Source organism: Pongo pygmaeus, chromosome 2 (assembly GCF_028885625.2).
Source record: "Pongo pygmaeus isolate AG05252 chromosome 2, NHGRI_mPonPyg2-v2.0_pri, whole genome shotgun sequence".
NCBI classification, from domain to species: Eukaryota; Metazoa; Chordata; class Mammalia; order Primates; family Hominidae; genus Pongo; species Pongo pygmaeus.
In genome coordinates, this window is record NC_085930.1 from 113,518,732 (window position 1) to 113,534,726 (window position 15,995).

The following is a 15,995-nucleotide window of genomic DNA, read 5'->3' on the forward strand; positions in this document are numbered from 1 at the left end:
AGGAAAACTGCCTGGGTGGAGAACATGACCACATTATATATTGTGTGTTGTGCTGGAGGCCTCATGACTTGGTAGCCCAGAGGGACACACACCAGTTCAGACTTATGGGAAGAAGAGCAGAGTGGCCATGCAATAGCTGAGAAGCCTCCAAACCACACTTTTGAAACCCACAGACCAACTAATGCTGCTTAAAACAGTTACTTGTTTCATCCAGCCTGTCCACGCTCTTCCAGCTGGGCAGAGCAGACTCTGCTCTTGGGTGTTGGCCTTGGTCCCTTGGCTGCCTTGATGCAGCCTCCACTGGAGGGGTCTTCAGGGCTTCTTCTCCAGTGATTGAGAAGGCAGACTGGGACCGCTGTGGAAAGGAAAGAGGGGAAGGGGTGAGCTCATAAGGTACAGTGCCTGGGAGGTGTGCCTTCACCTTTTGGGGGCAGACATTGTACAGCATGGAGAAAACATATTTAATGGTAATGGCTCTTTTCATGTGAGCCTTAAAAGCTGCAAATCAGTATATAATGCCAGGTAATGGTACAAATGTTTATTCCCTTGCAAGTCAGCCAGGCCTAGTAGAAAGAATGAGATGTAGTGGAATTTTATGGGGCCAGTTCTCATATGGCTCTTTCTTATCCACCACTCTTGCGGCCAATATTTCTCAGGGCCAACTGTGTGTGATGAGTTGCTCTCGGGCATGCAAAGCAGAAAGCATCTTCTCCTCAAAGACCTCCAAACCTGAAGAGATCCCAGAGCAAAGTATGATCCACCCACAGCACAGGACTATTACAACATATTCCCATGTAGCTCCTAAATTAAAGGAAGGAAAACAAACTCTAACCTAAGGATAAGTGGCAGAAATGGAAATTCAAGTGACTGACAGGAACAAATTTGAATTGCATTATATATATATGCATTATATATATAATATGCATTTTATATATATATAATACAACATATATATAATATGCATTATATATGCATTTATATATTATATATATAATGCATATATAAAATGCACATTATATATATATGTTGGATTGTGAAGCTCACATGTTGTATAGAGAATTTTATCAAATAGAAAGAAACTAAAGTTTTCGTTTGCCATTTAATGAAGGAATTATATTTTACTGGTTGTTTATTTTGCTTTTTCTACATTGGTAATCTTAGGAAGGAAAGGGTATATTCACAAAGCCACTGAAAGCATCTATGATTACAGTATTAAACAAAGTACTGATCCAAAACTCAGGCCCCCTTTGCAATGGGCTTCCTCCTGCTGGTTGACGTCAGCACCAGCAGCCTCTACTCCCTTCTGTCCCAGTGCAAAGTGTGCTCATTTCCTCACCTTTCTCTCTCCCACAGGTACCTAGCCTAGGAGACAAAGGCAAGCTCTCTCAGAGAAGAGCTGTGGGCAGGGCCACGGGGTGCTTTGGAGCTGGACCCAGGAGTCAGCCGTGCCTGAGCTCCATGACCACCTCGGCTACACTACCTTGGCCAAGTGACTTAATTCCTTGAGAGACGTGGAAACTTAATCTTGCCCTGCACTCACAGTAAACTGTATGATAATGGTAGCTTAAAAAAAAAGGTATGAGAGAATAACAAAGAAAGACAGCAAAAATCAGCACAGGATACTTGGGTGACAACACTGAGCTTTAAGATTAGAGGTTGGAAGATGAAGATGCACTCAATGGCCTTGCCTCCTAAGGACTCTGGACCAGTCTGAGGAAAGACACAGAGATAGATGAGGATCAAAACCCAGCATCCCCATTATCGCAGGCCAGGCTAGGGCCTAGGACCCCTCACATACAGGGCGTCTGGTGCACTCTGTTGGAGAGTGGTAATGCAGGCCAGTTCAGATTCGGAGTCGTAGGAAATCTCTACTTTCCCCACGAGACCTTGGGGTGATCTAGGAGGAAGGTGGGCTTACAGAACAAATATGGAACCTCCTAAGCTGTGAACCAAGTGTTACAACCTGCTCCCATCCCTTCAAATATAGAGGAGAGAGCATGATGGGCCTCCAGACCTGCCTTTCGATGCAATGGTCATAGGTTAACGCAACCCAGAGGTGATGAGCTCTCCCTGTCTTATCAATTCCTCAAGACACTGTGTGTCGATAAGGTTCAGTTCAAGCAGGCCATGGCCTGTGGGAAATCTACCAATTGCCCCCTTCCCCAACTGGGCTGGGGGTCATGGGCTTCTTCTGTACTTATGTTTTACTGCACTCTTGCGAACATTTCTCTTCTGGCCTGGGGCCCCCACTAGACTGGAGCAACTGAAGGTAATGCTCTTTTAGTGGTGACATCTGTAGCCTCTGGCACAGTAACTGGTACAGAATTGGAAATCAATGAATGTTTGCTATCGAGTGAATGGTTGCAAAATGAGTTTTTCAAAGTGCCTAATTTTTTTTCCAATTTCTTACACAAAATTATGGAGTAAGAGAAAGAAATAAAAAGGAGCCCACTGTCATCTACACTTAAATCCTGGAGAGCAAGGTTTTACTTGGAGGAGAGCCAAGCTAACACACATGTAAAGTGGCTTTTGGCTGAGTGTCATTTCCTTCATTCTGAGGGCATAGCAAGCACTGGCACTGACCCTGTCTCGAGTGTCCAGAGCAGTTTGGATGATGCAGCTTGACAACACCCAAGGTTTTCACAGGGCTAGGTATTCAGAGCCATTCTGTGATTTTGCTAAATATCTGACAGAAAATGAGCAGCTTTCAGAGAGGATAGAGATTGAGGATGGTGGTCAACTGGCAAGTGAAGTTATTAAAAATGAAGGAAAACATCATTCTATGGCAAACCTCCATGTATCAAGAGGGACACGCCCTTGGCCCTGGTGTACCTTGGGATTGGCTAGGTTTCTCCTCCTGTGTGATCACACAGCTCTGTCCACACTGTTATAGTTGTGCACTGACTTGCTGTGTCTTCCGCACACAATGAACTCCATGAGGGCAGGGATGGCCTTTTGTTTGTGATCCTTGGTTGCATGTTTGTGACTGAATTTATAGGCTGTAAGACACAGTGCTGGCCCTTATGAAGCTGACAGCCTAGTTGCCAGATGCAGTATTATTGCAGTCTCACAGAAGCCATTTACTGTGTCTGGCCTTTAAAAAAATCTACAAGCTTCTCACTGTAAATCACTGAATACAAGTTTTAAAAGGGGAAACAATACTTAATATTTCATTTTTGCAGTGGCTCAGACTTGTATGTATATGTGGTGGCTGGGGTCCTTTTCTATGGGATGAAAATTCTCCCCTATTCTCTGTAAAAGCCAAGACTAACAAATGAAAAGTCCCTCTCTGGTCCCAATAGAGAGTAGGGAATGCCAGGCTATAAAAATAGTCTATTTCAGGCAAATCATTGTTCCACGCTAGAAAAAAACTACACCCTGACAACCACAAAAGGCCCAGCAGAGCTGTCTCCAACAGGTCCTAGGACACTGGTGGCCTACAGTCGCCAGCCAGGGTGGAAAAGACAGTTCTGAGGCCCAGGTGTCGTTCTGCCACAAATTCATTACAAGCAACACATGCCCAGCAGAGGGCACCACAACAATGCTTTTACTCACCAGCTAGTTCAGCCAGAGGAGTAATTTATTTGTTTATTATACTGGCTTATAACCCTGGCTGAGCCCTCTGTGCCCCCTTTTCTTTCCTAGGCACAGACTTCACTTGTCTTACTTATTCTAGCGTACACAGAAGATGCAGGGCTGGTGACTGGAAGAGCTGGTCTGAGTTAAGAGTGTTTGAACATCTATGCAAGGGGGCTGCAGGGGGAGTCTGTGGATCCAGGAATGTTAGCACATCAGCAATCCCTTGCACTGACGAACTTGAGAATTTGGGCCTTCAGACAGGCCCTTCCTCTTTACTCCTTGGGCATTAATTTATGGGTGATACATTAGGTAGTGGGTAAATGCCAGCTCCTCCTCTTGCTATGTGGGATCTTGGAAAAACTTAAACTGTTCTAAGCCTCAGTTTCCTCATGTTAAGGGATCAGTATCATGCATAACACAGAGAAAGCACTCAATAAATATTAGCCAAATAAAAGCATTTATTAAGTATTACCACTGAGCCGGTGTAACTGTTCTCTCACTCAACTTGATTGAATGCACATGAGTAAACAGAGTCAGGACTGAATAACTTGCCCAAAGCATATGGATGGCCAAAGGTAAGGCAAGGGTTGAGCTTGGGTCTGACTGATTCCAATTCGATGCTCCTCCATGCTCTCTTGGTGTGTGCCTGACAGCCTTTGCTGCAAGCCTGGCAACAATGCACTCCTGGTTAATGCACCCCAGCCCAGCAGGACTTGCCATCTGAACCAACCAGTCCTGAAGCTTTGGGCAAAACACCCAGTGTGATCATCAGTTACTTTTGTTATAGCATTCTTTGCAGTAGCTGCATCTCCTGTGTGGGCAGCAGCAATGTGTTCTACTTATATCCCTTGGAACCATAGATTGTTGCTATGATTGCTGATTATCATCATCACCAATAGGACAGGCTCCCTGTGGCACCAACCACAGCTTTAAAACAGTCTTTGCTCTCAAAGAGCCCACAATAAAAAACAGGGAGAGAATGTTTTTAGTATCAAAGATTTGAGGAAGATCAAGAAGAGTGGTCATATGTATACATAACTGAGACATGGCTTTGCTTTGTGTTTTTAGGGTCAGACGTAAGTATTAAATTCAATCCTATAATTATAGCAATGACAAAAAGTACTTTAGTTCTATACTATGGCCATTCAAAAGAGAGAAGGAATGCGAGGAAGGAAACGACAGACAAAGGGAAAAGGCTGAGAAAATAGGAAGGGACAAAAGACAGGAGAACAGAGAAAGCAGACAGAGATTCATCTTAGTCACTGGGCACACAGTAAGTGTCTGGTCCCTGGTGTCATCATCATTATTACCAATAAGATCACGATATTATTAGAGAGGCCTTTTTATATGCATGCAGCCAAAGAGGCATGAAATGAATTATAACACCCACACTGGTGCCTTCTAGGATATTGCATCTTAAGGCTTTGAAAGCCAGGTCGCACTGACCCCCATACTGGCAGAGAGCACACAATGAGGGAGGAAATTAAAAATGGAGCATTCACACTGAACCTTTTTCCAAGAGAATAGATGAGAAATCCCATCTGGATAGGGATGAATTAAGTTTGGGTTTTGCAGTCAAGCCTAAGCAGTGGTGCTGATGGGGATTGGGGATTCTGCATGGTTATTTCTTAAGCCAAAGGTGTCTGGGTCATTGGAGAACTGAAAAAGGGGAGGCCCTATCAGGAGGCCACAGGTTTAGGGCCCTCCACAGCCTGTAGGTCAGGATTCTGTCTCAAGATATAATGATACCATCCTTAAGCCTGGCATCCTGTCAGCATTACCCAGGAGCTTCTGGTCATATGGAAGCCCTGGCTCCACCCTAGACCCCTTGCATCAAGACCCTTAAAGAAGGGCTTGGGCAGGTGATGCAGATGAGTGTCCAGGGTGAGAACAGCTTGAAGAAAGGTGGGAGAGCTATGTTCTCTGAAGTACCCAAGAACCGAAACTTGGCCCATTGGTTTGTGTCCAGGCTCTGGCCAGCATCCATGTGTATTTCTGACATTTTTTTTTTTTTAGACAGGATCTTGCTCTGTTGCTCAGGCTAGAGTGCAGTGGTGCAATCATAGCTCACTGCAGCCTTGACCTCCTGGGCTCAAAGGATCCTCCCACCTCATTTTCCCTAGGCATGCACCACCATGCCCAGCTAATTTTCTTTTCTTTTTTTTTTTTGAGATGGAGTTTCGCTCTTGTTGCCCAGGCTGCAGTGCAATGGCATGATCTCGGCTCATTGCAACCTCCACCTCCTGGGTTCAAGCAATTCTCCTGCCTCGGCCTCCCTAGTAGCTGGGATTACAGGTGCCCACCACCACACCCAGCTAATTTTTTGTATTTTCAGTAGAGACAGGGTTTCACTATGTTGGTCAGGCTGGTCTTGAACTCCCGATCTCAGGTGATCCACCCACCTTGGCCTCCCAAAGTGCTGGGATTACAGGCGTGAGCCACCATGCCCAGCCCACCCAACTAATTTTTATTTTTTGTAGAGATGGGGTCTCACTGTATTGCCCAGGCTGGTCTCGAATTCCTAGTCTCAAATGATCCTCCCACCTCAGCCTCCCAAAGTGCTAGGATTACAGGCATGAGCCACCATACCTGGCCTTGTATTTCTGCTTTTATGCTGTTTGTTCATCGCTTCTTCTTTATCTAAATCCCTAGACCAGTGCTGCGCAAATACAACCTGATGGATGATGGAAATGTTCTACATCTGCACCATCCAACATAGTCACCACCAGGCACTGGCACTACTGAGCACTTGAAATGTGGCCAGTGTGACCAAAGAACTAGATTTTTAGTTTTATTTAATTTAAATTAAAATAGTCACTTGTAGCTTACGGCCACCACACTGAACAGTGCAGCCTCAGAACCTCTCAGCTGAAAGGGACCTTGGAGATCACTGAGCTACTGATCTCGTTTTATAGAGGAAGAAGCTTGACCAACAGTTTTGGAGCAGGAAAGAGATACTCAAATTCTGGCCCCGCTTATTACTACCTGTATGACTTTAGGCAAGTTAATGCTTTAGCCTCTGTTTCTTCATCTATGAAATTGGTCTAATAATATGTCCTTATGTTGTGGCCAGGAGTAAAAGAAATCACATGTGATGTGCAAACATAATGCATGGTCTTCAACCAATGGTTGTTCCTCACATTCTTTGCCTCAGCAGCAGCTGCACATCCCCAGGGGGCATTGCTAGCATTGTTTTCCATATGAATGGGGGTTCCCAGAGGTGTGCCATATAGTGGCTTTGGCCAGGGTCAGTCCCTTTTGGGTCCTAACTCTTGGACCTGAAATTAACTCTTGGACTTAAGTCCTAGACCAGTGGTCTGAAATTTGGGTTCACTCTCCTGGCACAGGCTTTTTCATCTCAGGGCATTAGGGCCAGGTAAAGGAGTGGCTTAGCCTACATGAACGTGCCCAGCCACACTGCATACAGCATTTGAGAAAGCTGACCCTGTCTACCATATGTGTCACCCCCGGGGGGCACCAGGCTGGCCCTGCTATTGTGCTGGTGAGAGGGTTCCTGCCCAAGGGAAGTCAGACCAGTGCCATCGGGGTGCAAGACATGGGGAACCACACCCAATGGGAGTCTGAGAATGGGAAAGGAGGGCAGCAGGACGTAGACAAGGACAAAAGGAGGGAGGGATGAAGAGAAGTGGGAATAAGTTCAGGGGAGGGTCCAGGTCATTTCCTGTCATTGCTGTTGGGGTATCTGTGGCTCATCTTCCTGAGTTGGCCAGCATGGGCTCTGTGGGTCACCTCAGCTTGTCCTGTTACATGTAGATGGCTGAAGCCCAATGGGGACAGATGAGTATCTGTTTCACCACTTTAAGCATTGGTGGTGTTCAGGCTAGGACTTAGTATAGGCCTTTCTAAACAAGCCAACGAATCAAGACTCAATGCATTCCTATCACCACATTTGGGACAGTGGAAGCTCTCCATCCCAATAACATTTATCTTTATTTTTTAATTTTTATTTTATTATTTTTGAGACAGAGACTTGCTCTGCTGCCCAGGCTGGAGTGCAGTGGTACAATCTCCACCTCCCAGGTTCACACCATTCTTCTGCCTCAGCCTCCAGTAGCTGGGACTACAGGCGCCCACCACCATGCCCGGCTAATTTTTTGTGTTTTTAATAGAGACGGGGTTTCACCATGTTAGCCAGGATGGTCTTGATCTCCTGACCTCGTGATCCACTTGCCTTGACCTCCCAAAGCACTGGGATTACAGGCGTGAGCCACCGCACCCAGCCTCCAATAACATTTTTTAAAAGCTCTAATCACAGTGCTTGTCTTTTAATCAAGTCAGGAGCTTAAAATGGTTATCTATGAGGGTATGAATCCCAGTGTTTTTGCTGGGACCTTAATTAGTACACTCTTCCTCCTCCACAGGTATCCTGGAAGCCTGAAGGGAAAGGTTCAAGTTCAGGCTTCCATTAAAACCCCACTAATAGACTTGTTCTGCCATCAATCAGCCACGGACCTGTACTGCAAGATGCCTACTACACACCCAGTGCTGAGCTGTGGAAAATCCAGAACACACGTGACCACAGACAGTCATGAAGGGGCTGATAATAGCAGCTTCTCAAAGGGAAATTGTGTCCAGGGCCTAGCTGGGTGCGTAACAGATTTCTCTTTATTCTCAGATTCAGGCTTCTTTGTTTTGGGCAGCTCCCCATGAGTATAAGTACGAATGCGGGGGGGAAGATAGAGCATATACTTCTTCCTTCCTGATATTGTTGACAAAAGTATGCTGTTTATGTATTGAAAATCATGGGATGGTGTGAACTCACAGGGAGAGGACAGGAGGGAGCCTCCTTGATCAAATGTCTAAGATAAAAATGAAGGTTGCAGTAACAAACAGCCAGCTGATAACCTTGTTCCTCCTGTAAGGTACCTGCACCCCTGCCAGGCATATGATCTGGGTGGTTACACTGTTATGCCAGGAAAGGTGCTCACCCAAGGGTATGTGTCAGTATCCTTGATGGTGCTTTCCCAAACTACAGCCATATGGTTCTCTCCCAACTCCCTCCCTAAAAGGTAGATTCAAGCCGGGGGAAGGTGGACATATCTTGTGAAGTGTTGAATATGGAAATTCAAAACATATGTTACATTCAGGGAGGGGCTTCCATTAGGCCCTATTTTTATATAAAAACCTAGAAATAAATAATATTCCTCTATTTGCTTCAAAAAAACAAAGAAATGCTTAAGTTCTCTTTACATTGATGTCAAAGCATAGCCATGAGTTATGCTGTGCAGGAGGCAGGTGTTTGGCAAGACAGATATTTTTCTGACAAAACAAATAAAATCCTGAGAGGTATTTGTTTTAGTAAACCAAAGGGAAATCCTGTGAGACTCTGGCTTGTGCCTCTAAATGTCTTCCTCAGTAAAAACAGCCCGTGGTCATGCCTGTGTCCTGGGTGGACTGAGTTCGTTCCAGTGAGCTGAAGAGCCAGGCAGGAGATTCCTCTTGAGAAGGGTCATGGTTGTTTATTTGAAGCTGCTTTCAGCCAGTGCTTGGCTGAGGAGCGTGGATGAATGAAACGCCTCTGTTGTCCTGCTGCTGAAACGGGAACACTATTGCTGTCATCACTGTTGTGCCCACTGTTTTGGTTTATGATACAAGAGCCCACTGTCCTACATCTCTAATGATACACAGAGCGTCTCTGGTCTCTAGGAGGTGAGAGGGACACTACTTCCAGCTTTAACCATATGCATGACAAGGAGATCCAGTGACCATCTGGTGGGGAAGCAGGCATTCCATCTCTGGAGCTTCCCAAGGAAACAGGAGACAATGGAGTGTAGGAAATGCTCAGAACCAGGAAACCTGCAACCACTTAGTTCTAGTGGCTTGGGGTAGCTAGAATTCAGTTTATTCCTTTGTAAAATGGGGATAATGCAGGGTGCTCTCATGTGGAGCTAAGGAAACAATATGTGAAAGCCCGTTGTATATAAAATTTATATAAAGGTATTGGTCCTGTGTTATTACTATAGATACCTGACCATCATTCCATTATTAACATTACTATTCAAGCTTTTTGTGATGACCCCCTTCCCATACCTCTCTGTTCACGGGATTTACATGAGAATTTTAGTTACTGTGCAGAACTGTAGTCACCTGATGCCAACAGGAAAAATCAGAAAAGGTCTGTTTCTGGGGCGTAAGGTCTCTTTAGTGCAAGGGAAAATGAGACAGGGTCAGAGAAAGAGCTTTCAGCTTCTGATAAAGGAGGAATGAGACAGCCCCAAGATGCAGTGAGTGGATGGAAATGTTCTAGTGGGTGAGTTGATATCTTAGAAGAGAAGCAAGCTGATGCCATCTGGCTGTGTGTGGGAAGGAAGGGGAGAGGGCACTGGTGAGGACCCACAGTGGGGTTGGGCTGGTGGCAGCAGGTGGTCTGGGAATTGGAGCAGGCAGATAAGTGATATGCCAACAGCTCTGCTCTCTGGGCCTGGAGCCTTGCTGACCAAAACACAGTGAAGTACAGCTCATAACTCATAGGGGATACCTTGAAGATATAGTCATCCTTATTTTGAAACGTGGAAATAAGGTAATAATAGAGCAATAACTATGTCCACATCTCATTTAGTCACCTGCCACTGTTGCCACTGTGCCCCTTACCCCATTTTCTAGCCACATAACCACTATTCTATTTCTTGAACATGCCCAGTTCCTTGCTGCTCAGAGCCTCCACGCACGCCATTCCCCCTGTAGCAGTGCCCTTCCTCTTACTGCTCCCAGACCTCTCATCTTTCAAGTCTTGGTTTCATGTCATCTCCTAAAAATGGTTTTCCCTGACAGCTCCCTAACCAAGCGTCTACCTGTCCCCAGCACTCCTTCCGCTCCATTCCCTTGATGACAATTACTGAAATATATACCCCTGTGGTTTTTTTTGTTGTTGTTATTTGCTTGTTTATGGCATGTTTCACCATTAGATGGTGGAGTCTGCTGTATCTGCAGAGACTACTGTCTCTGTAGCACTGATATGGTCTGGCTGTGTCCCCACCCAAACCTTGTCTTGAATTGTGGCTTCCATAATTCCCACATGTTGTGGGAGGGAGCTGGTGGAAGGTAATTGAATCATGGGGGCGGGTCTTTCCCATGCTGTTCTTGTGATAGTGAATAAGTCTCATGAGATCTGATGGTTTTATATGGGGGAGTTCCCCTGCACACGCTCTCTTGCCTGCCACCACATAAGATGTGACTTTGCTCCTCCTTCACTTTCCACCATGATTGTGTAGCCTCTCCAGCCATGTGGAACCATGAGTCAAACCTCTTTACTTTATAATTTACCCTGTATTGGGTATGTCTTTATTAGCAGCATGAGAACAAACTAATACAAGCACCTAGCACAGTGCCTTGCACAGAGTGGAAGCTCAATAAAGACTGTGTTGGCTGCACAAGGAATCCTCAGAGCCATCCTTTAGGGCAGGTCTTATTATTTCCATTTTACAGACAGGAAACTAAACAGTTGTTCAAGGTCTCATATCTAGTCAAGGGCAAGTCCAGAATCCTACCCCAGGAGTGGCAGAGACAGAGCCCAAGCTCTCTGTTCTTGCCTCTGACTCATTGACTCATGGTTGAGTCTGGGGTGCTGTGGGCATTTCTACTTTCTGGATCTCCCCAAGACTTGATACTTTGAGTTTGCAGAAAATACTTCAGAAAGACCCCAAATGCAAGGTGATGTCATGTCTGCAGCCTGAGCCCAGGAACTACAGCTCTGATTTTGTGACCAGTCTGAGTCCACTGAGTGCACAGGCTATTTGAAGGAGTTTTGCTCCCCTGCTCCATCCAGTAGGATCATTTTCCACTCTCTGCTGGAAAGGCCCCTCATCTGAATTCCAAATCCATTTCCATTCTCAATCTTTTAACTCAGCACCCAATTATGAACTGTCTCCTATTACCTCTTTTTTACCAGCCTTACCCATGTCCCCTCCTGCCTTGCTAACCAGATTATAAAGCTCTGGAGGGTGGGCATGGAGTCTTCTACTTGTTTTGTTCTCCTTGGTGCTGAGCATATGCATGACAGCAGCAGTAAAACAAGCTGACAGCATGTTGACAAGGAAAGGTTCTGCCAATAAATGAATGAAGTTTAATCTCTGATAAAGCCACAAAGATACTCCTTGTAACCGTTGTGCATCTGGCATTTGGCGAGGACAAAGGAGTTTATGTAGGTGACCTATGCTGATCCCTTATGGACTGCAAGTCGACCATGTGCTGCTTTGCACACCCTTGTTTTAATCTGCTCATGCAGGGATAAATGTCACTAGACCCCTAGTGGGGATGGGGTAAGTCCCTGGCCTTGCCTTTCCCATGCCTGACTTTCCAGTTTTGAAGTGCACCTGTGTGCTGCCCTGTCCCAGACTGTGAGCACCTATATCTAGCAGAACCAGAGCCCTACTGGCCAGTCCCTCGGTTTCTTGCAGAACCTGCCCCACTCAGCTCCTTCCCCAGCACTTTGCACATCCTCAACTGGGCTTACTCAAACCAGTAACAAAGGATGTGACAGGCTCAGCAACTCTACTGCAGACAGGAACAGCACCAAACCCTTGGTTGTGGGAAGACCACTGAGCTCTGTGACTCAAGGTGACAGACAGAAAGGTTGGCTCCACACTGTGACTTCCTGTGTCCAGATGTGACCATTTTGGTGGTTGATACAGCAGTGGCAATTTTCTCGCTGTCACTTTTCAGTTTCAGTAAAGCAAGCAATCTAGGTTATAAGAATACACATGGTCCTTATAAAGCTATTTTCCCCCACTGGACTCAGTACAATTCTTTTCAGAATAAAAAAAAAAAAAATGCAGCCTATCAGCATTTGCATTTTTCCTAAATTGGTCTCTGTGTAAAATCTCTCTCTATAATTATCAATAGACCATTTGTGTTTTTCTCTCCTCTCTTACCCCTCCTGGCCCCCGACTCACACTCACTTTCTCTTTCAATTTTGCTCCCCATCCTTTTGAAATTTTTACCCTGGCCAGTGGCCACCTGATTCAACTACAGAGGGTTAAATGTGTGCCCCAGACCTGCACGTGTGGAGGGTAGGCCAGCACTGCTTGGGGACTCACCCAGAGGGCAGCGGGAGCACGGTGGCCTCCAGGGGATGCTGAGGTCCCCTCATCTGCCACCTTTGTGATGCAACTCTGGGGATGTGGCCATCCTGGCTCTTCTTCCACTTGCTGCTCACTTTTGCTCTTCTGTTTTCGTATAATCTGGGTAGGGGAGAACAAAAAAGGGGCAAGTTATTGGAGAGGCCTCCTGATGCTATGTGGAGTAACTGGGACCATCTTTGGAATTTTTTTCAGCCACTTACAAGCTTAATTTCAACAGAACACCAGGCTGTTTCAGATCTGCACTATGAGAAACCAGCACAACTATAGCCTTGAGCATTCTAAGCATTTTACAGTTTATGAATAATCCTTTTATGATGTTAACAGCTTCTTCTATTTATTAAGTGCCTAGCATGTGTCAGACCTCATGTTAGGTGTTGCGTAGGCTTTACCTCACTTAATTCTAGAAGGTACATACTCTAATTTGTTCCATTTTATAGATGAGGAAACAGGCTCAGAGAGACTAAGTTATCAGATAAGGCTACACAGCTCATAAATGATGGAGCTGGATCTCAAACCCAGAGCCTCTGGTTGTTAAGTCCTGACTTTAGGAAGCATCTGGAAGCCCTATCAAGGGCGTAGGCACCAAGAGTCACCAGAATAGCTCATTTACACAGTCATTTGGATCTAGTGAGTCCATCTGTACCAAGGTCTCTGGGCTTTCAACTTCCTATAGGCAGGAAGCAGTCAACAAATGTGCTGAGCCACCAAGATGAGCATATTCTTCAATGTTCCTTTATGCCAGACAGAGGATGAAAAGGAAGGCTGAGAGCCCAGAGAACAATGAACTGAGGTGCCATCTCCCATGGCAGGGTGGGGACCCAGCCATGTTGCCCAGCAGGATTTCAGAATTGCTGAGGACCAGTGACCCCCGGTGCCTCCCATTCTTCCCCTCTGCAGGTGGGTGGGGCCAGTGCTGTCTCCCTGTCCCTCTTCCAACAATGCATGTTGGGTATATGGGGGGAGATCATCATTTGTTTGCTTAATTTACAGATCTCCAGCTAAAAAGGAGCTAAAATTGGATCAAATTTTACTTTGAACTGTGATTGGATGAGACATTTGGGGGTCTTTGGGTGTGGTGAGTCTACTTGGCATATGGAAGGGATGTGAATTATTGTGACCAAAAGGGAAGACTGAAGTTTTTCAGCACTTCCTGCATATGGCACTTTGCAGTGCGACTCTGCAAACCCTCCCAGTATAGGGAGAATCTACGTCCCAGCCCTTGGCTTTGGGCTCGATGTGTGACTTGCTCTGGCCAATGAGATGAGAGGACGGAGTCAGTAGCCATAAGCCAGGGCTAAGCCTCAGCCTTAATAAGCACTGTGTGCTTCCACATGCTGGCTTGTGCTCCTGTCATGGCCATAGGCAGCTGATGTGCCCTTAGTTGGGCCCCAGAGTGAACATGCTGCAGCTGACTTTGTCCCAACCCACAGCTTGAAGTGCAGCTACTGCAGATGTATGAGCAATAAATAAATTGTGATATAACAAAACTTATATACAGATAGTCCTTGACTTAAGATTTTTGGACTTTACAGTGGTGGTAAAGCAGTGTGTATTCAGTACGGCATTCCATAAATTATATGAGCTATTAAACACTATTATAAAATAGGCTTTGAGTTCGATGATTCTGCCCAGTTATAGGCTAATGCAAGTTCTGAGTACATTTACGATAGGCTAGGCTAAACTATGATATATTAAGAGTAGGTTAGGTGTATTCAATGCATTTTGACTTATGATACTTTCAACTTAGGATGGGGTTACTACCTGGACTTAACCCCATTCACTGTAAGTTCAGGAGCATCTGTATTTGGTCTTTGTCCCCAGTTCCTGGCACAGTTTCAAAAACCTTTGCAATTATTTGAGTGATAGGAGTGTCTTTGTTACACTAATAAGGTGATTCAAGGTGACGTCCTTAGATAACTTCAGGATGGGGGCAGGTTGCCAGAAAAACCAACTATAGTACATGATTAGAAGGCTGAGAGCAGAAAGACTAGAGTGTGTTCAATCAGGTAATCAATCATTTAATCAATCATGCCTACATACTGAAACCTGGCTAAAAACTCTGATGCAACAAGGCACAGAAACCTTCCTGGTTGGTGCATACATCGATGTGTTGGGGGAGTGATGTTCACACAGAGGGCATGGGAGCTCTGTACACCCTGTCCCCAGACTCTGCTGCTCTATGTATCTCTTCATCTGGCTGTTCACCTGTACCCTTTATATTAAACTGGTAATGGTAAGTAAAGCACTTTCCTGAGTTCTGTGAGTTCTAGCAAATCATTGAATTGAGAGTCCAGGGTCGTGCAAACTCCCAAATTTGTAGCAGGCTAGGGAGAAGTGTGGTGGCTTTGGGATACCTGAAACTTGTGGCTGGTGTCTGAAGTAGGGGCAGTCTTGTGGGACTGGGCCCTTAACTTGTGGGGTCTGCACTAACTCCAGGAAGAAGTTAGTATCAGAATGGAATTTCACTTCTCAGTTGGTGTTGGAGAATTGGCTGTGGAAGACAGAAAGATCCTTGTCAAAAGCCACGGAGTTTTGGGGTGGTTGGTTTCTCAGAAGTAATTGACAGGTACTCCGTGCAAGGGACAGCGTAGGGCGTGGAGCTAGCAGGAGTGACTGCAAAGCAAGCAGTGCAATGCATTCCCTCTGCATGGGTCCCCAGCGCACAAAAGTCTAAAGTGAGAAGGAACAGAAGATACAGGGCCAGAGACACTCCCCATGTTTCACCTGCTACTTGCCAGAGTCCCTGCACCAGGCCCAGCCAGGAAACTGCAGCCATCCCACTGCCAGGGCCCACCTACCTTCTGCAGGATTGTCGTGGCCAGTTCCTCAGTTAGCTCCTCCTTGTGGTCCCGCAGGTAACTCGCCTCATTTTGCTTGTCCTGTGGAGGGAAGAGAATTGCTATGTGCTGTGGGTGGATTTGGGGTGACTTGGCAATCACTTTGCCAGGAGAGTCCTGACCACAAAAGCAGAGGGAGGGCCTTGTTCTAGTCAGAGCTGCTGGGACATTGATTTCCTGACAAACTGCACTTTCTCCTGGCAGCCAGGACCCCAACCCACACCTCCCCCCGCAGAGAGGAGCAGGAGGGGCCCTACCAGGCTGTCCCCATATGCTTCTGCTTTAGAAATCGCTTCCTCAATGGCCTCTTCAGCCACCCGTAGGGCCACAGCCAAGGTGTCCATCACACTATGTCCTAGACAGGAAACAGAACAAAGAGCATTTCTAAAAGGGAATGATGAGTAAAATGATTGTTCAAGCTCTTCTACTTAAATTCTTCAGGGGCTCTGAGATAAGTTCAAAGCTGCTTACGATGGCA

At 45.9% G+C, this 15,995-nt stretch overlaps 1 protein-coding gene across 1 annotated transcript in view; it reads right to left on the minus strand.

Annotated features, from left to right (window-relative positions):
- The window catches only part of MYRIP (myosin VIIA and Rab interacting protein), a 443,398-nt gene that overhangs the window by 82,967 nt on the left and 344,436 nt on the right, over positions 1–15,995 (minus strand). Inside the window, exons 6-9 of the mRNA XM_054482420.2 lie at positions 15,775–15,872; positions 15,479–15,559; positions 12,636–12,779; positions 202–355 (exon numbers count right to left, since the gene is read on the minus strand). Of these exons, the coding sequence (XP_054338395.1) occupies positions 202–355; positions 12,636–12,779; positions 15,479–15,559; positions 15,775–15,872 (477 nt within the window). The remainder of the gene's footprint in view (positions 1–201; positions 356–12,635; positions 12,780–15,478; positions 15,560–15,774; positions 15,873–15,995) is intronic.